General features: G+C 45.5%; 1 protein-coding gene across 22 annotated transcripts in view; it reads right to left on the reverse strand.

Moving 5' to 3' along the window:
• Nucleotides 1-26,774, reverse strand: part of CTNND1 (catenin delta 1) — a 57,112-nt gene that overhangs the window by 26,422 nt on the left and 3,916 nt on the right. For 10 of the 22 annotated variants that reach the window (XM_083512231.1, XM_083512248.1, XM_083512244.1 and 7 more), the window contains exons 2-3: nt 3,353-3,466; nt 573-883 (exon numbers count right to left, since the gene is read on the reverse strand). The exons of 9 other annotated variants lie outside the window; for them this stretch is intronic. In XM_083512231.1, coding sequence (XP_083368357.1) covers nt 573-767 — 195 coding nt within the window. In that variant the 5' untranslated portion in view covers nt 768-883; nt 3,353-3,466. The remainder of the gene's footprint in view (nt 1-572; nt 884-3,352; nt 3,467-26,774) is intronic. 3 more of the 22 variants (XM_083512242.1, XM_083512229.1, XM_083512230.1) reach the window with 1 other exon arrangement.

The raw sequence follows: 26,774 nt of genomic DNA on the forward strand, positions 1-26,774 counted from the left end.
GTATGATATACTACTGGTCTTCAGGAGTTAAAATGGGAATAGGAAGGAGAGAATCAGAGTCGAAAGGGACCCCGGGGCTTAACTAGTCCAACCCTCTACAATGGAGGAATTACAGCCAAAGAATCCCTGACAGATGGCCAGCCAACCTCTGCTTAGAAGCCTCCAATGAAGGAGAGTTCACCACTTTCCAAGAGGTGGCCTCCTATAAAGGAGGGTCTGTCTCCCAAGGAGAAGCACTTCAGTTTCTACTTCAACATGGATGGTGGTCTTTATTTCATATGACACTCGGCTCCGTGAAAGCAAAATCTAGCCACTCACTCAACACTGGTTGATCAACCTCTCCATGACACCACTTCCTCAACAGAGCTGTTGTCTGGGGTTAGCCACTGAACAGGCACTGGCCTGTAGACACAGCTATGCAAAGTGCAGAATGTCATAGCCCTTGGGCCAAGTTGCCCCGCAAACCATCCCCGACAGAAGCCACACTACCAAGGCGACACTCCAGCAGGCACCACTTGAGTCCAGAAGCCGACAAGCATCCCGCTTGCCCACCTCACCTGAGGTGATTTTACCTGGTGCCGGCGGGTGAGGGTGCCGTTGGCCATGGTCTGGCAGGCATCCTGCGGGGAGACGCGGACGCGCTCCAGCTGTGCAGAGACATGGCGCCGCTCCTCCTCCAGTGCCCGCGTCAGCTTCTCAAACTGCGCCTCCTGCTCTTTGACGGAGGCAAGTATACTGGCAGTCGACTCCACTTCCGAGTCATCCATGGTTGTGAAGGCCCCGCACGGGGGGAGGGCGGGTGCAAGGCAGGGAGATGCCACGGGGTTGGAGGGAACGGACGTCACACAGAAAAGGGGGCTGGAGGGGAGAAGGGAGCCCCTCACTTCACACACAAGAGTTGGGGAGAAAGTAAGAAGAGAAAGATTTAGGTCACAGAAGAGAGAATTTGTTGCGTTGTTTAAAAAAAATCAAACTTGGGAAAAGGCCCGAGTTTTGCTTCATTTTCCCCTCCCACAAATCAACAGAGCAGGGGAAGGAGACGACAAATTTTCTCCCTCCTAGCCTCCCCAAGGCAAACAAGTGCAAAAGGAAGTTCGATTCACAAGGGTGCTCTTTCAGGAGAGAAGTGGCCATGGCAAATTATGTTTCATGGCTTCTTTTCTGCAGGCTCTTCTCAAAAGTGCAGGCCAGATTCTGGGAAGGACAGGCCCAGGTTTCTGGCACCCATAGAAGTTTGAGGGACAGTTTTAATGGGAATACTCAGGATTTTAACCCGTGGCCCTATTGGGGGTGGCTACGATTTCCCCTCTAGGCTGACTATGGCCTTTTCTATACTTCCCCTGCAGTTTAGCTCACTTGCTCCCAACAAATCCCTCACGTTATGTGGACGGTGTACCCTTCTAACGTGAAGCACTTGGTTGAATCCCACTCTGAGCAGGAAACAACAAGCAGGAGAAATGAGATTAGTTTGTGGGTTATTTGGAAGCTATCTGGTATATGTTGCCTTTGCAAGCTTAGCTCTGTGTGCTTTTTAATGCATAGGAGAGGGAACCCTGGCCAGGGAACAGGAGTTTGGTCTATGTCTCCAGCACTAAGGTTTTTCCTGTAATGCAAGACTGGTCCAAATAGCCCTGGCTTTTAAACACAGAGCAACCATTTGTTTTAATCCTCAGGAGTGACACTCTCAGTAGTGCCACATGCTCCCAAGATCTGTCTCATATCTACTAAGACCAGGACTTCTTCAGTGTGGCGGCACAAACCCCTTGGAATGCGCTCCCAATGAACATCAGTCAGGCACCTACGGTATTGGCATTTAGGGGCCTGCTTAAAAGCTCATCTGCTCATCCAGGCTTTCCCCTGGGAAATGATCCAATTATGTATTTGAGGTATTAAGCTGATCTTCTGGTTTGTGATGCATTTTGTATTGGTTTTTTGAATATAGTTTTACTGCTCATCTTATGCTGCCCACTGCCGTGGCTTTTTTCCTTAATGTTGGCAGAATAGATTTTTTTGTAAATAAATCTTAGCGATCCCTCAATACTGCCCTATTAATCCTGAAGAGGTCGTCGCAAGAGCCGCCTCATATTTAACATGTGGCCTTTTGATATGGCTGCAATTTCCAAATTCCACTGCATCAGCACTTACAGATCTGACTGGCCTGTCTAGAGCCCAGGTCCTTGTCTCCTAAACAGGAAACTGCCTGTCAGTTATGTTCTTGTGCATTCCTGTCAGGGTGCAATAGCCTTTAATTCCTCAATGTCATGTCACAGCTGGGAACAAGAAGTTAAGTTCCATCTTCCCCAACCAGGTGCCCTCCAGATGTTTTTGGACTACAATTCCCATCAACCACAATTGTTGGCCATGCTAGTTGGGGCTAATGGCAGTTGTAGTCCAAAACATCTGGAAGGCACCAAGCTGGGGGAGGCCAAGTTTGGTTGCTTTGTGACCTACCAACACAGTGATTATATATTGGGCAGAAAGATACCAAGAGCCAGGACCAGAAAGGTGGGCAGAGAAGGATGCAACTCACTCTCATTTTTCCAAAGCTCCAGGGTTAATGGCTTTTTCAAACACATGATGGGAAACAGCGACATTCCATATAATACATCCATGTGTACATAGAATATGTCTGGCCATATGTGGTTGTCAAATGCTCATCAACAATACACATCTAGAACGTTGCTACCACCATGGAGACAGCAGAGCTCTGTCTTATCTGGTTAAATCTGCTGAAGGTATTTTGAGGACACAGCGTGCATTTCCTTGGCTGCAACATTACATATGTGAATGGCATTTAAGCAGTAAAGGGTTGGGAAGCAGTACAGCTTCTTAAAACCCTCAAACTTATTTTACAGCGAAATCTATCTCCAAAGTGCAAGATATTCCTTTAAGCCATTTCCCTCCAAGAGCTGTTTCCTTTACCACCTTTTATCAGCTGAAAACCGCAGATGTGGAGCTACAGCCTTTAATGTGGTTGTCAGCAATCGTTTCATGGCTAACAAGATGGGAAAGGGGAGCAAGGTGTTCTGCAAATCATATGCCACTGTGCTAGAGAACAGGGCACTGGCATAGGCCCAACAGGAATGACTTGAGACAGAATCTACTTAATAAATCCATAAAGCTGTGTTTGGCTTTTAAAGCAACCCATGCACAAAAGTGTGGTTGGAATTGGGGAGGCAGGAGGGAGTTAATGCCCACATTTGTACTCTACCTGCGGGCTTTTGATCTCCTTACCATGGGAGGAAATTCCAAAATTTTAAAATGGTCAGTTCGAGAGAAAAATAGAGCCCGCCACCCATAATGGAAGAGAACAAAAATTACATTTAAGATTGATTTTTCACACCATACACACCTGTGAAGGAAGGCCGGTCTGAACTGATTGGCTAAGGCACAGCTTGGTCTAAGTGCAGAAAATCATGGAAGAAGCAGCCCAGCCACCAACAGCAAGGAAGCAGGAGGGGAAAGGCTGCAGAGACAGCAGAAAGGGGATTCAATATATGTGTGATTTTAAAAAATAAAGGAACAAAGCACAAGAGGCATGTAAAGAAGGATCTATAATCAAACCAGTATTTATTCATTTTTTTAAAAAAAAAAACCACTGTACCTATTTCCACACCCCTATAGACACTTTGGACTACAACTGCCTGGCTGGAGTTGGAAAAGACTACAATGAACCATTCCACCATTTCTCCCAAAGTGGAATTACAAGTGGTTTACAAAAGCACTTCTTAAAATAGAATGGTCACATTAACTGGTATAGAACTGCTACAATGGAAAAGAAAGCTCAGGTTTGCCCAACTGGATTACAGGGAATAAATGTGCTTTAGGAGATTTCTGGCTCACAAGATAACCTTCCAAAAGGCAGCTAACAAGGCACACAGAAATTGGGAAAACACAAATAGAACCATTCTGCACACAAGTTGCCAACTCAGTGGGCCAACTAGTATTAAGATCTTGGTACTCTATGACTGATACAGAGCAAACAGCTTCCTCCAGCACTTAACATCCCACCTGAGGAAAGCCTTGTCCAAGCACGTCAGAACTGTATATTTTTTTAAAAAAAGAAAAAAAATCCCAGGGGGTGGGGAAATCAAGGTAGGGACGGCGTGCTTGGACTAGTCTGGCCTCCAAGACAGATCTCGCCTCAACCCACTTTCCCACGGTGCTGGTGACACACAACACCAGGCCCTATAAATGATTTACATACAAGGCCATGGGCACTGACAATCTGAGGCAGGGGGGGGGTCTCTTTGGAGAGATTCATAATAGTGCAAAGAAAAGCAGCACAATCCCATGACCATTATCTGGAACACACAAACTGTATTTTGCAGTCATCCAACAGCTCCACTCACATCTTTGCCCAAGTCTTTCTTGCCCACTAAACAGTCCTATGCACAAGCCCCATGTGAAATTAAAACCCAAAAAAGCACTGTTGCTCCATTAACTGGATGCTACAATTAAGCAGGCAGGCAAGAGATGCACCTCATTAGTCATTTACTGGTAGCATCCAGAAAAAGTAGCCTTTCTAGAAGACCATCAGTTACGGAAATGTGGTTTGCGAGAACATGAGGAACAAGTTTGTGGAATCGCCATTAGATTAATTCAGCCTTAAATGTTTTGTGCTGAATGGCTACAGTTCCTGAATATGCAGATGTTATGCTTTCAGAAGAAATTTAGATGTAAACTTGTGTCACAACACTCTGGGCTACAACAAGAGGACACACCACTTCTCACTGAGTCATATTTTTAGTCACATGTTAGGAATTGCTTATTTGACAACTGAACTTTTTTCACTTCGGTTCAGACATCTTGGCACCAGTTGGACTTTGACCCAGAGGAGATTGTTAGTTTGCTTTAAACAGTTTAGTGCTTTGCCATCCCATGGCCTCCACCCTATAATCTTTCTCTGCAGTTCCGCAGCAAGGATGCACCCAAGGCCTGGAAGAGTCCAAGAAATACTTCTGTTTTTTCTTTCTAGGGCTGCTGTCGAAAATCTTCTGGCAATGGCTATAGTAAAATATGCATGGATGTATGATACGTAAAATGAACCATGAAAAGAGAAGACGGGAAGTCACTGGATATTTTGAAGTTTGTAAAATGTTTATTTGAAATGGCAAAATTGAAAATTTAATAAAAAATATTATTTTTTAAAAAAATAAAAATAAAATCTTCTGGGCAGTCCCAAGCCTACTTCAAGTACATCATCAGCATTCCACTGTATAACCAACACCCCCAAGTGGAGCAAGCAGTGGTCCCAGTAGATGCCATCCGATGGAGGAGCCTGTCTTGCCCCTTTCCCCACAAAGGTTGCTTGGATTCAAATCTATCCTCTACAGTGGTACTGAGGTTCTTGAACTTAATCTGTTCCGGGACTCCGTTTGACTCCCAAAACCATTCGAAAACCAAGGCACAGCTTCTGATTGGCTGCAGGAGCTTCCTGCACTCAAGCGGAAGCTGCGTCGGACGTTCGGCTTCCAAGAAACATTCGCAAACCGGAACACTTACTTCCGGGTTTGTGGCATTCGGGAGCCAATTTGTTCGACAACTAAGCCGTTCGGGAACCAAGGTACCACTGGACTATACAGTGGTACCTCTGGTTACATACTTCATTCGTTCCGGAGGTCCATTCTTAACCTAAAACTGTTCTTAACCTGAAGCACCACTTTAGCTAATGGGGCCTCCCGCTGCCGCCACACGATTTCTGTTCTCATACTGAAGCAAAGTTCTTAACCCGAGGTACTATTTCTGGGTTAGCGGAGTCTGTAACCTGAAGCGTATGTAATCTGAAGCGTATGTAACCCGAGGTACCACTGTACACTATTTCATCACAAGAGCGGGATGCCTAGACATCCCCAGGGTCTCCTCAATGTACTTTAAAATAGAAACACCTCAAGCCTGAAACATACAGACCTGGTTCACCAGTTCATGCCTTAGTATGAATATGTGAGCCAAGAGAGGTCCTGGAGAGACCACAGCTGCTGCACTCCTTCCCCTGTCCTCCAACTGACATGCTACCCAGAGCCAAGCTATGGCTTGGTACTGCATCACACCTGAACCCAGGCTTGTGGTTTGTCTCACTCCAGACAAATGAGTTTATAAATTGGGTCTGGTTGTGGTTTAGTGTTCCATGTGAACTGAGCCACTGAGCAGAAGCCCCTTCTGAGAGCTAGGCTATTATCTACGAGAGAGATAATTTTAGTATACCAAGCAAGTACTGCTGCCTCTTAAATAAAGGGAGGAAGAAAAAAAAGGAAAAGGGAAACCATGTCTTATTGACAGCCTTTCACAACCTGGTGCACTTCAGATGGTTTGATCTGCAGCTCTCCATGCTCCATTTTATAAGCCAAACTGCATTACCCAATATTGATGCTAGGGATTTGGCCCATGGAAGTACAGTGAGCACTGTGTTAAGTAATAACACCTAGTTTCCCTGTGTCTAGACAGCAACCGTGTGTGACATCAACAAGCAAACACATTCTGCCTAGGGTCTGGCATACTCTACGCTAGGAAGAAAGAAGTCTGCTAGCATATTTTGCTTGTTTTGCGATCTGGGTTGGTGAGTGGAGAGCACTGCTCCACCAGCCAGATGTGGGCCATGGTTCTCTCCTTAGTACTCAAATAAATGTACCTTGCAGAACCTGACAAACACTCTGATAAAAGGTTGGAAACTCAGGATTCCTTTAAGAAAGGGAACTTCGGATCCTTCCCCCTTTTTATCTGGCTCTTGACAAGTTATACATGACGTTTCCCCTGCCTGTTTAATGCAAAATATATTTATACTGCATTACCAAGTACTCAGGGCAGTATTAGAAAATGTGATATATAAGCTAGGTGCCAAATGGCTCCTTAAACCAAGATTTCAGTCGCCAAAATGCTTGCCAACTCAGAGTTCATGATGCTGAATCCTATGCCTCGGAAAGAGCAGTGTGGTGTCATTCTCCAGGACCACACCCATGTGCCATAATCCTCAAGCCTCACTTCTGGCTGGGATGAGCATATGTTCCCCCAAAAGCCAGGTTGGTTGTGGCTCTGCCTCCACAGCTGTTCAGCCAGTGTGTGCTTTTCTATGTAACAAAGACAGTGAACACAGTGAAGAAGAAGATATTCCTCCTTGCTTGCTGCTGTGTTTCCTCTCAACTGATAGAAAAGCATCAAATTCATCTTGCACTGCAAAAGGTCAACATGAAATTTATGTCAGAACTGACCAGCTGGCTCAAAGATCCATCTATTCCAGAGGTCCATTTATTACCCCAGGGAGACGGACATGCCCGTAAGTAGGATCTGAAAGAGATGGCCTTTTTGTTCAACACAGCATCTGTAGCCACTAATACACAAAACTATTAGCCACAGAACAAGTTGCCACTAATACACGGAACACAGTGCTAGCAACCATCACATGTAATTGTGATTACAGTGGTACCTCGGGTTACAGACGCTTCAGGTTGCAGACTCCGCTAACCCAGAAATAGTGCTTCAGGTTCAGAACTGTGCTTCAGGATGAGAACAGAAATCGTGCTCCGGCGGCGCAGCAGCAGCAGCAGCAGGTCCCATTAGCTAAAGTGGTGATTCAGGTTAAGAACAGTTTCAGGTTAAGTACGGACCTCCAGAACAAATTAAGTACTTAACCCGAGGTACCACTGTACAACCATTACTGCACAGACATAGAACTCCTCCACAAACTTCCCGGAATCTCTCTCTCTCTCTCTCTCTCTCTCTCTCTCTCTCATACACACACCCACACCCTGAATATCTCTCCCACCCAGAAGAATTGCAAAAGTTGTTTGCAAGGCTGTCATGGCCCAGTACAAACACACCTGGACAACTCACATTCTAACTCACACTTAGATGCTACACTGGACTTCTGGGACCAAAAAAGCAGCCTGAAAGGCAAGGTACCATTAGAGATCTTGAAATTATCAGAGATGGGACTGGTCAGAGAGACAATAAATGAAGCACCCCAAATCCGACATTGCAGTTTAAAATGACAAAACAAGTGTTTCCACCAACAGACACGCTCTCCTCACATAATGCTCTGCCAGATATTCAGCTGACTGGAACTTGTATAATGCTGCTTGAAAGGGCAAGTGTTCCCTGTAACAAATGGACTTCTGATCAGACACTCCATACGTAAGAGAAACTGCAAGTTCTCAGGGTTTGGTTCACCACAGCCCCAAGGGCTGGAAGCCTGGTATATATACTTCTGGATTTGCCTTTTTGCTTTGATGCTTTCATACACAACAACTCAAGGCCATGTTCTCAATTCAGCAAAGTGCATTCATGCTAGCATATTCACAAGTCTGATCCCACAACACCAGAGGATCATGTGAAGTTTCTAGTACCTTCAAGAGTTAAAAGCCATTAAAGGGAAAAATAAGGTTAGAATGTGTTAAGACAATTATAGGATAGAAAACAGAGGAAGATGGAAAGGAATTGCTGAAACAATTAATCGAAGTGGAATATAAAAAGGGAGGTGTGAGGAGGTCGTGGAAATTAGTGAAAGAAAGATAAGATATTGAAATTGGACTGTGTTTTAAATGGTTTTTGTTTTGTTTTGTTAGTTGTATGTTAGTGTTTTGCAGTTGTTGTTGTTTTGTATCGTATTGTATTATTGTATGTTTTTTCTTTTTTGGTTTTTTGTAGTGTTGTGTTCAATTTGTTGGAAAACTAATAAATATTATTATATATTAAAAAAAGTTAAAAGCCATGCAACCCCCAAGCTGGACTACTTACTTTCTAGATCTCTAAATACAGTTTAAGTTGTAGTTGGAAACTATGAACAGCTGCAGACATTGCATTAAAGGCAAATGCAAACATGAATACTTATTGCTGCCTCTCCTACCCATAAATGCACTTCCCCCCCCTGCCCTGCTACAATAGAGCCCTAGCAAAACACATACGGCATGTGTACACAGGTAGGATTTCAGTGAACTCGCGCATCCTGCAGAGGCCAATGCCCAAAGTTAAACATTTCTGTGGGCTCCATTTGCAAGGAGGCACAAGATACCGCCTTCACTTCCTCCACACAGGCTAATGAACAAAATGCATGCAAGCCAAGATGAAATCTGAGCAATCTCAGAAGCCTTCCTACTACATCCTTCCCAAATGGGATCGGCTCTAGACATTTCCTGGGCTAGTTCACTCTCTTATTATGGGCCTCATGTAAGTAAATGTAAATTGCTGCTTAAGAAGCCCCAATCTGATTTCTAGAGCTTAACTGTGGCTATCTGGCACAACAAGAAGCACAACTGATATTAGATATTTTGTGATGATTTAGAACAACTCAGTAACTCACCATTCCTAATAGGTGCTCCAGGAGCTCTTTTGGCATCCTACCTGCTTGTGGGAGAACTGGAAAAGCTAGTTGTTGCAGTTCCCAAGTCCATGTAAGGACTGCAGCAACCTTGGAGAAGAAACTTGCCTTGGTAGATGAGCCAGTTCCAGAGGAGGAGTTGCCCCCATGCAAGTACTTTTCAAACCACCCACATATAAACAATAACACAGGAAAAGCAACTTGATACATGCCCCCTGTCCCCTAAAAGTAGTAAGGCACACTATCAAAAGGCAGGTTTATAGTTTCCCTAGGTCCTTCCCTCCACTTTCCAAATCTAGTGCCCGAGTGCCAGAATATACATCAAGTCACCTCTTTAAAACAAATGCACTTAAGTATGGTCAGTTTTATTTTTATTTTTTATTGGGGAGGGGGCAGCAGGAGGGAGGCTTGATCCAGAACATACTCCAATCTAGATTGGGACTCGATGAAAATCATTGCACCTATGGTGGCCTTTTCACTGCTGAAACTGCTGGCTTAAAAAGTGGCCAGGTTAAGTGCACTTATCTGAACAGGTATTTTGTGCTCCAGCGTGCTGTGTAATTGGGATAACTAACATAGCATGCAAGGCAGTTACTTGGCCTAGAACCCATTAGAAAGCGGGAGACAGTTGCCTACCACCACCTAAAAGGCATATAAAACCTAGCAGTTTGAAAGCACGTCATTGCAAGTAGATGAACAGGCAGCGGGAAGGTAAACGGCATTTCCATGTGCTCTGACATCCGTCACGGGGTTCTGCTGCCCCTGAAGCGGTTTAGTCATGCTGGCCACATGACCTGGAAAGTTGTCTGTGGACAAACACCGGCTCCCTTGGCCCAAAAGCGAGATGAGTACCATACCCCATAGTCACCTTTGACTGGACTTAACCGTCCAGGGGTCCTTTACCTTTTACCTAACACTCATGGATGCTGATACAGTGGTGCCCCGCAAGACGAATGCCTCGCAAGACGGAAAACTCGCTAGACGAAAGAGTTTTCCGTTTTGGAGGTGCTTCGCAAAACGAATTTCCTATGGGCTTGCTTCGCAAGACGACAATGTCTTGCGAGTTCCTGCTGGTGTTTCCCCCCCCCCTTTTTTTTCTAAGCCGCTAAGCCGCTTATCAGCTGATCCGATCAGCAGATAAGCCGCTAAAAGCCGCTAATCCTTCAATGGGCTTGCTTCGCAAGACGAAAAAACCGCTAGATGAAGAGAATCACAGAACGGATTCTTTTCGTCTTGCGAGGCACCACTGTACAGCTATGAACACACAGTAATAGAGTTCCCAAGTGCCTCACAACCCAGAAAGCAAACTATCAACCAGCATTTTCTTACTACTTCAAGTATACAAGGCCTTAGGGAGGTGTCTCCACCCCAATCACTCAGCATGAACACTGAGCTCCAGCTCTGAGGGCCTTCTCAGTTGCAACCAACCAGTGGAAGACCCTCCTGTCAGATGACTTTTAGAAGACATCTGGAGGTAGCCGGGGATAGGGAAGTATTTAATGTTTGATTATTTTACTGTGGCTTTACAATTTGTTGGAAGCCGCCCAGAGTGGCTGGGGCAGCCCAGCCACATGAGCAGCATATAAATGTTGCCGCTGCAAGTCAGCTGAGACAGGGCCATAGCTCAGTGGAAGAGCATCTGCTTTACTTGCAGAAGGTCCCAGGTTCAAGTTAGGGCTGGCAGAGATCCCTGCCTGAAATCCCAGGCAGTTGCTGCCAGCCAGTGTAGACAATACTGAGCTAGAAGAACTATTGGCCTGACTCAGTACAAAACAGCTTCCTACGTCCCTAATTATATTTGCCATTCCAGGCCTGTTTATCCAAGCAGGATAACTCTCATCATTCCTGACTACTGGCCGGGGCTGATGCAGGCACAACATCTGGATGGCCATAGATTCAGCTCAAATAAAGATCCAAAGGCGTAACCCTAATCATTTCAAAAACTTAGGCCCAACACTGCCCTCTTAATGAAAGGATGTATCTTAACTGGAGGAGGGAAAAGAGAGGAAGCAGTGGGAGGTTAGCACATGCAACAGACATTTAAAGATGCACCACAAGTTGGTCCCAAAATATTTGTAACCAAAAGGAACAGCACTGGCACAAAATAATTAAGCCAGATGCATATATATGATAAGCTGGTTCCGCTTTCAACTGCTAAAAGGTTGCTAAAATATAGAATTTCTTGCAGCCTTCTACTTCAGAACACATTCCTCAGATTATTATCTTTCAACAAGCATACCAAAGACTTTATCCCAGTTAGTATCTGTCCTGGATTGGAATTGTTTTGCTGTATGCGGCAGTTTTAAACTGTTTTTATAATTATAATTATAACTGTTGTTGTTTAAACTGTGTTTATATGCAATTGTTTTATCTGTTATGTTATACACATACACACACACACACACACACACACACACACACACACACACCCCATTACATATAGAAAGATACAGAGAGAATGGGGGAATATGAATTGCTTCAAGAGAGCAATTCCTAATTGTAATAAAATAATCTTCCCAGATTGTTTGACAATTGTCAGCAATCCCTGCACACCTTCTCTAGCCCATCCTATAACTTGATACTGTACTTAAAACTTGATACTTTATCCCAGTTAGTATCTGTCCTGGATTGGAATTGTTTTGCTGTATGCGGCAGTTTTAAACTGTTTTTATAATTATAATTATAACTGTTGTTGTTTAAACTGTGTTTATATGCAATTGTTTTATCTGTTATGTTATACACATATACACACACACACACACCCCATTACATATAGAAAGATACAGAGAGAATGGGGGAATATGAATTGCTTCAAGAGAGCAATTCCTAATTGTAATAAAATAATCTTCCCAGATTGTTTGACAATTGTCAGCAATCCCTGCACACCTTCTCTAGCCCATCCTATAACTTGATACTGTACTTAAAACTTGATACTCGTCCAAGACAACAGGAGTCCCCTGTCTTCAAATCAACTGCAGAACACACACCCCCCCCATATACGGGCATTAAATAACTGTTTTACAGGCATTAAGTAACTCTATTTTGCAATATTCAGCTTTTGTGGGCTAACAGCTCTCTACATCAACCTTTGTCAACCTGGGGCTTTCCATATGTTTTTGGAATACAACTTCCATTATCCTCAACCAGCACAACTCTCAATGTCTCCCCAGTTCCAAAGACAGAAACTAACAGGAAGAGCTTGTTCACACCCTGCAACAAAGTGAAGAAGCTTTACTTTCTAGTAATTCCCCAAGTAGAAGTATTTGATTTTTCAAAATAACCATTTCTGAAGCCACCACTGAAAATAAATTGTGAGGAAAGAGAATGAAGTCAGGAAGAGATCCCAAAAGATCCTGAATTAAAAAGGGGGATAGAAGTGTGGCTAGCAGCTCACCATCACCAGTTATGGGTAGGAATCCAAAACCACACTCGGATCATGCATAAATGGACACGTTCAGGAAGCACATCATTCAGTAGCACTTCGGGACTTTCCTTCCAAGTTCTTGTGCACACAAGACAGAACACAGGAAGTGGTTTTATATCAAGTCAAGCCATTGGTCAATCTAGCTCAGTATTGTCTCCATCAGTGGTGAGGAACCTATGGCCCTCTGGATGTTGTTGGGACTACAACATCATCCCTGATCTTGGCCATGCTGCCTGGGGCTGATGGGAACGAGGAGTTCAACAACATCTTGAAAGCTACTGGCTTACATCGACTGGAACCAACCTCTCCAGGCCAGGGTTTCAGGAAGGGGCTTTGCTCAACTCTATCTGGAGATGCCAACAACTGAACCTGGAACTTCTGCATGTAAGGAATGTGCTCAGCTATTGAACTACAGTGCTTCCGCTGCAACATAGCAACACACAGATACACACACACAAAAGTGGAAGAGGGAAGAAGTTGCAAGAAGACTAAACAAACTCTTTCCTGGTAAGCATTGTTGAAAAACACACACCTGTTTTCTTCTTTCTCCACTTTCAATCATGTTCTTCATAAGACTTCTTTATGCTTTTACTTTTAAAAAAGGCGTACACCTGAAAATGGGAAGTATGAATGCTAGCCACCTTAATCATTGCCAAACTTGGATGTATTGCCCCACATGTCCCAAATGCCCCTTACTCTTCCAATAGCCTTCCTCTTTTTATTCACTGAACCCCTTTGCTTTGACACATGGACCCTTCTCAAGACCCACTTCTTTGTTAAAGCTTTTCCTAGCTTGAAGGTCAACTTCTAGTTAGCATCTTAGCTCCTTCCTGCACTGCTGGGCTCCTTCTAACCCATGTGGTCAATTCTCCATGCATGACCTTTCACCTCACAGCCCCTTGTCACTGCACACTGCCAGAGGCACAGGGCAGAGGTGTTGGCCAGTATGTTAGCTCTGCCTATCAGTATTTTTAATATCACTACCACCACCACCACGCCAGGTCCCAGGGAGGGGTTACCACAATCTAAAGTTAAAACGGTTAAAATGAATTACAGTCACAGGACTAGATGCTGCCAGATGCTGGACGTCCTCAGCCCCCTCTCACATTTCTGCCAGAGTTAGAAACATGACTCTATCCAAAGTCCCAAGGCTAGAAAATTGCTCTAGCAGGACAACAGAGATTCTGCACGTGATCAGGAGCTGGCACACCATGGACTTACTGGCATGTGCCTATACCTTGGATGCAGGTGGGGCTGGGCAAATCTTTTAACCAGCAGCCATAGTTATAACCCTTAAGAGAGAGAAGGATGGGCATCAATGTGGGGTGGGAATCAGGAAGCTTAGTAAACTCCAACTTGTGCAGGTGTGGGTTGAGAAGGACACCCAATGGTCAAGGGGTCAGGATGCCCCCTTCCCTAAATTAGCAGAAGGAAAAGGTGCTGGTTGTGCATAGCTTCCATACACTTGAATTTATATGCCCCAGACACCTTTTCCTTGGTGGGTGAGAGTTTTACAGCAGTGTACCTTTGGATCCTGATAGCATTTAAGTTAACAGCAGCATCTGTTCCACTTGGCAAGTAGTCCAGTGGCCAGGAAGGAAGCGCAACACTCACACCCTTTGCTTGTAATACAGCATTCAAAAAGAGGGGCCAGGGGAAAACTGTAACAAGACTGGGGTTTTAGTGACCGCCTTGACATTTTTTTTTGCAAACTGGAGGATTTCAAAACAGAGGGGAAAAGCTCCAGGTCTGTGTTTCGTTCACCTGTTTCTCATTCTGGGATTTGCTCTCCCTGCTCCTACGCCGAGAATGTTTTGCTTTTACTGGAAAGGCATCTGCCTTTGCCAAGCGTAGAGCAAAAGCCCCATGCGATAGCTTTGTTCATTACTCAGCATGGACTTTGAACAGTTGCCACTCCCTACGCAAGCAAGTTCCTTGTTCATGAAGAATGCAAAGGACACCATACACCCTTACAGGCAGGCATAGTCCCTTTCCAAAGGCGGCCTGAGTTTCTTCCACCCCCCCCTCCCCTCCGCCAGCTAGACTTCTGCAACAAAGCTTGGGCTGGCTGCACTTAGGGCGCGTCCCTCACCAATTAGAACTGGCCCAGGGCAGAAAGGCAGAGCTTCACCCCCAACATGTGTCACACACACAAGACTGGTTTAACTAGTTGATTTGATCTCACTTCAAGAGACTCACCTGGCTCCCTATCCCTACACACAGCCGCCCCCTGCAACCCCTCCAGGGATGTAGATTACATGCCTAACTAATCAGGGTTCTAGTGTCCCAGGCTTATACTCACCATTGCCTCACCTGGCCATATAAGGGGAAAGCCGAGCAGCTCCAGGAGAGGCAGATAGGAAAGCAGTGATAAGGGTGTGGAAAGGAAGGGCTGACTTTGGAGGCCCCTCAAGAGAATGAGCGGAAGACATGAGATCAAGCGGGAGGGAAGGGAGTAAATCCATCTACTCAAGGCCCCGACATGCCTCAAGGACAGTTCGAAACACAATTCCGTACTGAGGATAAATACATTTTATGCATGGGAAAGCAGCAGTTAAACAAAGGGGGGGGACTAGCTTTAGGATTTATCTGAGTGTGGGGCATAAATAGAGATCAAATGAGAGATCAAAACTCTAAGACCTATAGAATCATAGAGTTGGGACCACAGGAGTCATCTAGTCCAACCAACCCCCTGCAGTGCAGGTATATTTTGCCCAATGTGGGGCTCAAACCGACAACCCCCTTGTGGTTTCAATGCGGATCCATGTCTGTAACAGGAGCTGGCCTCTCTCCCTTTTCTGGAAGCTCAAGTTAGCTTGGGGGAAATGTACAAAACCAGCTACAACACAGTTTTTGGGATGGGCTGGAGGAGAAGAAGAGTCCAACTCCATGAAGCAACAGCGAAGTACACACCAAGAAACATGAGCCCCGGCCTGCTCAGACCAAGGTTACACCCCACATCTGACAGGAAGGGAGCAGCAGTTCTGAGGTGGAGGGAGGAGGGAAGGGAGTGTGGAGCATACACACAACAGGAAAGGAAATGGTGCCGAGTCGGCAGCAGAACAGAGGGAAGGGATTGTTCCAGTGGTATGCCAGCAATCTGACTGCAGGGCAGCTGTCCTTCTGGGCAGTCAAAGGAGGGTTTTGTGCGGCCCTGTTTGAGGTTGCCTCACTGGTAAACGCCATGAACTAGAAAGATGTAGGAAAAGTGAGGTGTCCACTCCCCATTTCTGAACAGCTTGTATCCACAGTCCCAGATAGCCAAGAACAGCGGTACCACCCACATTCCATCTGTGTTCAACAGGTAAGTTACAGAGGACCACTGTCAACATGCACCCGTGTGGAATGACTAGTCATGGGCTAGCTGCTAGCAGGATAACTGGCTAAGAGGCTGCAATGAGGAGACATGGAGACTACAGACAGGTCACAATTAAGACAGCACAATAACTCTTGAGGCCACTAACACCACTCATTTTGGAGCCAGCCAAGCAACACCTGCCCATCTCATTAGTCAAGCCAGGACATTAGTGGTATGGGTGGATCCACAAGGACTGATCCTGGGGGTAAAGGGAAAAGGGCGCACAAACATAGCACCAGAGACCACCCATTTCTGGTGACAAAGCAGCATAACAACAGAAGCACGCAATGGGAGCATGCTGGACCAGCCCTATGGCCCATCTAGTCCAGCATCTTGTTCTAACAGTGGCCAGCCAGATGCCCACATGCAAGCTGGACCTGAGCACACCACCACTCTGGCCACCTGGGATCCCTTGCCACGGGTATTCAGAGGCATAGTCCTTCTGACAATGGGGGCATTGTGGCTGGTAGTCACTGCTAGTCTTATCCTCCATGGATTTGCCTCATCCATCCTCTTTTAAGGCCATCCACGCCAATGGCCACCACTGCCTCCTGTGGGAGCAGGTTCCATAGTTTAACCATGTGCTGCATGAGGAAGTGTTTGCTTTGTTTCGGTCCTGAATCTTCCAACACCCAGCTTCATTGGAAGTCCACAAGTTCTAGTGTTATGCAGGGAGGTCTAGGCACCAATCTCATATGCCAGGTGTATGCCTCTTTCTCAGCAGGTTGGCTTTGTTCCCAGACTACTCACTGACAAAACCCTTAGTTGTTTCCCTGGCTCCCTTCACCTGCTCCATCCCTTCATTGCACTAGTACTACAAACAACTTCACAGTATGTCTGCATCTCCTTTGGGGTGGGAAGGGAGGCAACATGCCAGAAGACCGACCACTGGGAGTCTGCGCTGCAGGTTTGCTCACAACCCCCCCCCCCACCCAGAATGACTATAACTCTAGGCTACTTTGCAGGGTGAGTATAACCCACATTCTTTTAGCAGCATATCCATTCCCCCCACAGTGCGGGTACAATAATGTTAAACTTTACCTGTACTTGGAGAATATTTTTTTAAAAATGTTTTCCAACATTAATCATTTTAGGTTTATGAAATATGGCCAAGATCAGCTCCTGTCTTTGCTGCTACTTTTCGTACAGACACATTTCTGACCTATCAAAGTTATACTTGGAAAGTCTGCATTTCCAAATTATTTTCTGTCCGCCAATCACTTTTCCACAAAGGAAGATGAAAAGAGCTTCGAAATGAACCAGGAAGTTCCTTCTCCAGATAATAGGTGAATCATTCTAGCCTTCTTTCGGCCTTGCTTTCCTAAATGTCAGTCACTGCTATGACATCATTCATTAGCAAAACACCATTTCAAAGGCAGGACCAGACAAGTTTCTTGCAAAAGGAATGGACAGTATAATGCTCTCACCTTTTGTCCAATATTCTGGATTATACAGGGGCTAGGGTATAAATAATAAAAACCAGGAAAGTTGGAAAATTGGGGTTATGGTTCATCATGGAGAGGAGGGAATGTACTCCCTCAAAGACACCTAGGATCAGTAGATTAATTACGGTTCACAAAGTATACAGCCCCACAGCTGCTAAAACTATAGAAGATGCTTGCGCAAGTACAACTATTCATTGGGCCTTTGGGTACTTGTTAACTTGAAAAACCTAAACCAAGCACCACACTAGTCATCAATGTAACTGTGGCTGATTGGGGAGTGGCATTTCTATACCTGAAGGTGGTACAGGATTGACTGCATATATCTGAGCTAGGAGTGCTTCACTGCTGCCTTAAGTCAGATTACTACTAGTATTTATCAGCAGCACTGGTAGGATACATATCTGTGACAGATGCATGCATCTACCAGAAGAACCAAGCGTTGTACACACTGGCTGTGTCCAATGTGCACTGGGAGCTCCCATAAATTAATTCATGTATACACAGCCACAGAAGAAACACGCCATCCAAGATATCTCATCTCATACAAGTTCTATTTTCCTCCCCCTAAGAGGGAGGGGACAGATCTATGGATGAGGCAGTCAGTCAGGAAGAATTCAACGCTCCCAGCCTCCAAGCACAGGAGCTTTGCAAGTTGGGAGTTGAAAAATCTTTCGCAACACAAAAGGCCACTTTTCCCCCTCTGTGGGAATTTGCAGCTGAGCTCTGGGGACAAAGGGATTTCACAGGCACATACACAGACATCTCCCTTCTCTATGCCCCCCCCCCAACCACCACCTCCCCTCCAGCTTCCCCATTTCCTGTCACAGTAGCACCAGACCTCAGGCTCAGAAACAAACAAACACAGAGTACTGGATTCTGGGAAACGGGCCAGAGCATTCCAGGGCAGCCTGGCCACCAATCAGGAGCAAGAGCTCCCACTTTACCCAGCAGTGCTCCTTATCATGTTAGAGGAAAAACAACCCTTCCTGGCTCCCTCCTCCTTCCCCACCCCAACCCCCACCCACCCCGCCAAAGCCAAGGCAGGATTTGACTGAAGAGGCGGCTGCTTGGCTCGAAGGGGCTGAAGCTTCAAGGATGTAGGGGAGAATGTGGAAGGAGAGAGGGAGGAGGAGGAGAACTGGTAATTACCAAGTTGGCCATTTTGCTACAAGAACGCCGCAACCAGACATACGGCAACTCCTGGCTCAGCGTTACCTATAAAAGCACAAAGCAACGTGGTGATAACATTCCACGTCGACAAACCAGTCACGATTCCCTGTACAATCACTTCGAGGCTCACATGCGTGATCCTCGGTGGGATCAAAACAGTCCCTTTGTTATAAAGATACCTGAAAAACTCATTTGCAGGTGTTCCGTTCCAGCACTACTCTGCTTCAAAACACATTCAGGGAGAAAAGCCAGCTAGTTTTCAATTACAGCCTTACGGCAAATAGAATCTTGGCGTTCTTCGAGATAAGGCCCTGCCTATCAGCTGCACAGGAGCAAAGTCCTCTGCAGACAGCAACATTCGCCAGGAGGAATCATAGCCTGCCCTGGATACTGTCTGCAGGAAGCAGCCCCTGGGGAGCGGTCTGATGGCCAACGCCCAGCTGACTAAATTTTGCATGCTCTTTTCATGCCGAGGAGGGAAAGGTAGCTAGCACACCTACCTAGGCTTTCTGCATTAACTTTGGAGATAAAAGCTTCTTTTCTTCCTCCTTATTTCACCTCAGCCAGAGGCTAGTTTGGCCTAAGGCACAGAGCATCACAACACTATATGGAGAGTTTCGGCCAAAGCAGCCAGTACCAACTTTGCAGGAAACTCTCTGCATGTTTGAGATGGGAGCAGCTGCCGACTATGCTCCTGGCACCCCCAGTAAAAGGCCGTCTGCCCTGGTGTCCCAGTTCCAGGATCAAACAGCTACAAAAGCAGCGTCCGAAACCCCAAAAACTGTTATCCTCCCTGCACCTAGCACTACAGCAGATATAATTCTTAGGCCAAATGCCTATGTACACAAGGGAGCTTAAAACAAACATATACTTATGCAGGCTGGCTGCCATGCCTCAAACTCTGCATCGCAAGCATGCTTTTACCCATGGGGCACAAGCACAAGCTCTCTCAGCAAACCTGACATTCAGCCCTTAAAGGACCAGCTAGCTGGTGCTTGAACAGAGCGACAACCAAGTGAATGTGTTTGGTCTCAGGTGCCCAAATGTTTGCGGCTGCCTCAGAGAAATTCAAGATACATGGCATAGGTCCATTTTCATAGCCCAGGAATGCAGCCCCACAATTTCCAGCAACAGCCAAGATGATTTTTTTTTGTGGGGGACCAGTGGCTACTAGCAACTGCAGCTATGATTGCCTCCAGGATGCCTCTGAATACCATTTGCTGGGAATCACAAATGGGGAAGAATGCTGTTATGCTCAGGCCCTAATTGCAGGTTTCCCCACAGGCCTCCATCTGACTGGCCACTGGGAGAACAGGATGTTGGACTGGATGGGCCTTTGGTCTGACCCAGCAGGGCACTTGTTGAGTTGTGGAGGCTTGGTCTCAACCAAGGCACTGCATGAAGGAAATGCCTCCTTCAGTGCCCTGCAAATGGTTGCACTAGGAACTGTGTCATCAACTGGCTAAGCTACATCTCAGGAAGGAAAGGAGACAATGAATGTTGGCTGCAAAAATAAATCAAGCTAGTAACTGATCTGAAGATGTAAGCTACATTAAGGGACAGCTTAACTTTTGAGAAAACCCTTTCTGCAGGAGCCTGAATCTTTTCCATTCGGGAATTCCTCAGAGCTAATAATTTCTTCAGTCGTAATAGTTACACAGAAAGCCTTGAGAACTGCAACAATCTTGTCTGGAAATGTGGGGGGGGGGGCTATGCGGGCTTCCAATAGTTCTGAGTTAGTCCTTTACCGTGCTGTTTGGAAAAAAGCTTTTAACAAATCTACACACAAAACTCTCACATCCTTTCAATGCTCTGTACTCTGTCACCTGTTTCTCCCCAAATGTCAGTGGTTTGAAAGTCTCCATCTTGTATGATTGGGTCTCTAAAGGAAAAAAGTAGAAAAAATAGATCATCACCAACCCAATTCTGATGGCAGAATGTGAGTTTCCTTGTCTCAGAATCTGGCACCCCCTAAAAATACACATGGTTAACGTGCGCATGCTACAATGAGATACAGAATCCATCTTCTTGAAAATTGCAGCTTTCAATTAAAGAAAATGCACAGAAGCAAGCTTCTGACCCTTAATAGGTGTGGAGGTAAGTGTGAAAGCATGGGGGGGTGCTTTGTGAAAGCTTGCAAAACAAGAATGTTGTTGACTAGGATTTCCAGTGATTGGAGGAAGGGTTTTCCGGGTCCCTCGTAGACTTTGCACTAGCCATTGTATTCACCTTTTCCTCACCGGACTTGGGATTGTTAAAACGAGCTCCATGCCTAGGCAGAATAGACAGCCCTAACAGTGATGCTTGAGTCATCGTCTCCTTTCTTTATTTCACAAGCCCCACCTTGTAACGTCCCTATTCTCATAGACTGGATCACTGTGTGAGAGCAACATAAGAAGCTGCTCTTTACCAGGTCTGACTATTTGCCCATCAAGCCTAATACTGGTACACTATTGCTGACAGCAGCTCTTCAGCATCTTGGGCAGAGATGCCTTCCATCACCTGCTACCTGATCTTTTAACTAAACTGGAGGTGTGTGTGCCAGGGGTTGAACCTGGGGTTTTCTGCATGCAAAGCATGTGCTCTACCACTGAGCTATGGCCCCTCCCCACTTACAGGGGCAGGGCATACCCCTATCATGAAGGTGCTGCATTATGTCCTGGGGGTGATCAAAGACACACAACATTCAGTCTAACTCAGGCCCCAACTAACCCACAGAGCAAAACTCAAAAAAGCCCCTGTGTCATAGCCCACGTGGTCCAGGCCATTTCCTCTTTCTCCAACCTGTATGCAAGATCAAAGCAATGTACAACAACCTGCAAACAACCTGGTAAGTTTGGCTAGCAAACAGGAAGAGTGTGGGCACAGATCTGGAATAACAAGTGCTGCAGGTCTATTCTTTTGGTACATGCCACACGGCTGCACAAGAGCAGGATCAAATGTTGCATGACGCCAAACTGCTGTGGGTGTGGGCTCTGGGCAATTTCATATTCAGGCACCCAAAACTGTTAGCTAGAGTAGATATGATCTGCAGCACTGCCCCTGTTACTGCCATCAGCCCACTCTCTTGTTGTTGTTGCTGTTGTTGACAAAAGTCTTGCAGACACGGTGCTCACTCTCCCAAAGGGGAAAAAAAGAGGCTGGCTTTTGCAGTAACACCTACACACAACTACTAGTAGAAGCATCCATTTCTCAGGACAGAAATCCTTTCTTTACTCTGTGGGGGGCACAGGACAAAGAGACGCATTACCTTCCACCTAGCAGGCACTGAACAGTTTTAGGGAATAAAAATGTAATCTCACTATATAGCATGGCCACCCTTCACAAGCTTTAAGTATTTGATTAAATTCTGTTCTCAGGCTTTGATGGGAGGCCTCCTGTGGGGTGGGGGCAGGGGGGACAATTTCACTTTTCCAGGTCAGAAAAATCCGGCTATTTATTAAATCTGAAGGATCAAGCTAGAGGACATGTCACCGATGCAAGACACACATTTCACAGGAATCCCCCTGCCTAGCAGATTAAGTCACTCAGTCCTCAGTTCACTACAGAAATAGGTGTTCATTACAGCACTGGTGATGTTTTGAAGACATATCCATTGCAGCATTTTGAGCAGGAGACAGGAATATGCATCCCTTGAATCCCTCATATATACACACAACACCCTGTGTTTTCCACCCAGCTACATCTGCATCCCACTGCAAATTTCACATACTAGTCTTGGCCCAACCCAGATACACAAAGCCCAGCAAAATAGAAAACTAGCTACAGTTGAAATTAGGTGGCTTAAAACTAAAGAGACATAGAACTACTCATTTAGTTGGTGGGGAAGTGGGAGGAAACATCAACGTCATGCAAAAAGCTTTCAAAGCAAGCCCTTTTGTTGTCCAGGCAGAAAGGAAGGAAGCAAACAAGGATTTCCTGGTCAGACAGGAAATGACATTGTGTTTAGAAACTTGCAGGAAAGAGAAAGCAAGTTTGCCTAGGGAACACTAAATTTTGCCTTGCCTGAAAGGAGCAAGGGTGCAGGACGATAATTCTGAGGGAGCACGGCACTGACACCCAGACTTACTCCCCAAATGATTCCTAATCTATGCTTTTCTTTTACAGCTGTGGAGCAGTTGCCTCCTTTAACAACTCCAGACTCACTCATACTCTCTGTTCCTCCTGCCAGCCAGGGGCACAAAGCTGAGCATTTACCTCCTAATGTTCCCTCTTTAAACATATTCATTTTACCTCCTCCCCACACCTCACTAGCTAAACACCAGAATGCTGTCACTCACACCTAGACCACAGGCACACCTATTAAGTTACTCTTTGACTTGAGCACATCAAACCTCAATCCTACTACCTGGCAAGTGACAGACACTATATATGGCGATAAGCCTTCCTTAGATTGGGACACCAATGCACTAAAGGTTCCTAACAGTGAGAACATTTTCGGAACTCCCCTCCTATAGATGACTCAGATGTATAATACCTAGAAGCTGCTTATGACATTATGAAAAATCAGCTGTGTTATTTTCACAGCTACTACAGATAACAGTTGTGAGTTAGCCAGGCACCCTCTCATACCCAGACACATTACTCAATGCGGAAGAAATGTGATGTGACATTTCCTGTGTGCCAATGACTGATAGGCCCACTCAAGGAGGGCATCAGCAAGTAAAGGGCAATGACAACTAGCACAGTGGGTCCCACAATTTTTTTCCCACAGATCACCCCAAAATTGCTAAAGGTCCTGGCAGACCACTTCTATCTATCTATCTATCTATCTATCTATCTATCTATCTATCTATCTATCTAATGCCTGTTGCAGGAATTGTAAAGCTCGCGGTGCTGTACAATTTTCAAAACTGTATTTTTATCTCTTACATTATATTTTATTGCATTACAAGTTCTATTCCATAGAATTCAAATGGTTAAGTGCTCTTCACAGAACCATGCTGTGGCTAGTTGAATGAAGCTTGCGGGCCAGTTTGGGAACCCCTGGACAAGCAGACATAGGAGGGGGGAAATCAAAGGAGGTGGGTAGAAAACAGATGGATTATCAAAGCAAATCAGTTCAACTCTTCTGGACGGGAGTGGCTCAAACAAGACATTCAGGCCAACTAGAAGCAAGTAGCACAGGCTTCTCCGTCACCTAGACAAAACCAGCTTGCTTGATTCATAAGCAAGGCAGTGGCAGCAGTGCATGCAACAACATGTTCAGAAAAAATGTATGTACTACTCTAGAGGGCAGGGAAAGGGGCGTGCCGATTAACTGGCAGACAGGACTGTGCCGAATTGCCCTTCCATTAAAGGAGGCTGGTTTCAACCATGGGAGGAGTAGGGGGTTGCTGATTTGAAAGTATTTACAAGACCTGCAACTCACTAATGTTGCAATACAGCTGGTCTCTGGGTATATTAAGCAAGAGTTCCCCCCCCAAGCAGGAATTTGGAAGGGTGGGGGGGAGGAGAAGAGGGGGGGAGCAAGAGACCCTATTTAGTTTGCTGGTCGCTGTAAAAATCCTGTATGTAAAAAAAGACAACCCCCCCCCCGCCGCCATCCCAAAGGTAATGGTATCAACTTTTGCCCTCTTCATGGTAAATGACAGTTATCTCTATAAAGAAGATGGGCACAATCATGTTTTCTGCCACCTTGGTTCTTGGGCTGTTTCACCCATTATAGGCCAGCAAACCCAGCTTTGCCACCTGGCAGGGAGCTGCTGCCAACCCTGGTGCTCCACTCAGCCTTTCTGTACTTTCCAGATGTGTGTACTGCACACATTATATTTTTATGCATGAATCGGCTCTTAATCCATATGTCATGGGGTCAGAACCAAACCTTAAAAGTCTATGACAACATTGGAATCCAACCAGTCACAAAGGGTTAGCCATCGGCCAATCAAACACAGCATCAGAAAGCGTAGCATGGCATATTTCACAGCAGGAGTGGCCCACCAGTTGCAAAACCACAACTCTCATCATCCCCAACCATTGGCTATGCTGACTGGGGTTGATGGGAATCCAACAACATCTGAAGGGCCACAGGCTCTGCCCCTGCCCCCGTGTTCTATAGGTTGTTAGGACTTTTGTTTTTACTTGTGGAGAATGCAGCAGCAGCAGCAGAACTGTCTGGCAAGCCACACTCTGTGTTTGGCTGTGTTTGGAGATTGTGGGTGCTGGCAGTAGCTGTAAGTTGAAGAACTGCAGAAGGGTGTGTCACGAGGACTTGCTTCTACTTAGCCACAAGAACAGCCAAGGCTGCACTTAAGAGAAGGGCCAGGAGATTGGCTTCTAATGGCAATATACATCATCAGCAGAATCATCCCGGTGTTACAAAGTCAGCTTGAGCAAGTCTCTTTCCATAACATCACATGCACCTTCCCTACATTTGCCCTGAAACTAGGTTTCAGGAAAATCAAGAGGGAGAACTAATGGTCTCGCTGTCAGTAGTGGTTTGTTCCTCCCAGCATCACCATTCCACTTGTCTTGTCTCCCCAGACCTGTCTCAGAGTTCCAGCTATAAGAAGTGAAGCCAGAAGGCAGCACTTACAAGTCCATACTGGGAATACAATATCCACAAGACTCCCACTGTCCTCTGTTCCCCACCCAGAATATCCAAAGTCCAAGTCAACTACATGGATGAGCTAAAGTCTCACTTGAGAATGACAGATGAGAGGTTTTGCAATGGAACTAACATGTGCCAGCCTGTCAGAATATGTTGCAGAGCAGGATAAATAGGTAAAAATAAAATTTCAAAAATCCTCAAGTGTGCTTTTACAAAAGAGATAAGTATGCAATTCTTAACTACAGGTTTGGCTGATAAAAGGTATTTCTTATGCATTTTATGGCCATCCCCATTTCTCACATAGCCAAAGAGCTAACGGGGATGTGGAGACAGCAGAAGTGTATCTCAAGGAACATGCAAGTTACAATTTTGACCAGATGGAGAAGTGGGACATAAGACACCCAAGGAACAAATAAATGGAAGTTAAGGATAACAAGGCATGAATGCAAACAGGCTCTCTTCCGTAATTCACCCGATGCTTTCTGAATGTCCTGCCCACTTTCTTCTTCTTAGTTCTTGTGGTTGCATACAGCCCACAAAATAGGAAACACTACTGGAGGGTAAAGCCACCATGGTTTGTACTTCCCTAAGTCAGACAGCTGTGGCTCATGCTTTGATGACTCAGGTAATGGCAACCACCAGATCTATTCTGCAAGCTCCCCTCTTGTCACTAAACCCAGAATAGCTCTAAAAGCAACTCAGAAGCCCCTTGATTAGCCAACACCCCAGCAAGTCCTACTTCATCATGGAGGAATGTGCAAGCATCACTGGTATTGTCACCATCCCTTAATGACCTCCTTGACATTACAGGATTTCAGCTCCAGATCTCCAGTTTTAGTATACAGATATCCGGATAAGACTAACAGCAGTCGGTGGGTGTATTTATAAGAAGCAAAGGCTTTCCAAATTCTTTTGAATCTGAAGACCATTCATTAACTACCATCTTTCATCAGGCAGAACACTTATGAATAAAACCACCACTCTACACCACTTAACCTTCCCTTCTGCCTAAAGTAGAACCTAGCAGAGGATGATCTCCCAACCAAACATTCTTACAAGCTATTAAGGCAAACTCAGTTTTGAGCTATGTGGAAGCAACTGCTTCAATTGCAAAATCCTATGGCAAGAACAAAGACAGCCAAGTTCACACAGTTCATGTTACAGAATCATAAACCATCCACTCCATTCTCCCTGTTTGCCAGTCCAACCCACCCTCCTACTACTACCCACTGCTCCTGCTGGCAACAATATCACAGTAACTCATTAAACCTATCTGGCCTTCCAACTACTGATATAAGCAGCTGCACAGATAACACTGTTCAATTCATGTGGGGGGGAAGCCATTTTAACCTGCAGACTTTCAATACACTCTCCTTTTCCATTTACAGACAGTTTGCAAGTCATTTTATCAAAGGGACACTTGCTTTCCACATGTATAAATAATTAGCTTGGCAAATTTCAGATTCAAGGACAAGTATAAAAATAAGTAGAAGTCCACCCAGGCCCTTTGCCAGCAT

This window comes from Podarcis liolepis (genome assembly GCF_965112155.1).
Source record: "Podarcis liolepis genome assembly, chromosome: 1".
Classification (NCBI taxonomy): Eukaryota; Metazoa; Chordata; class Lepidosauria; order Squamata; family Lacertidae; genus Podarcis; species Podarcis liolepis.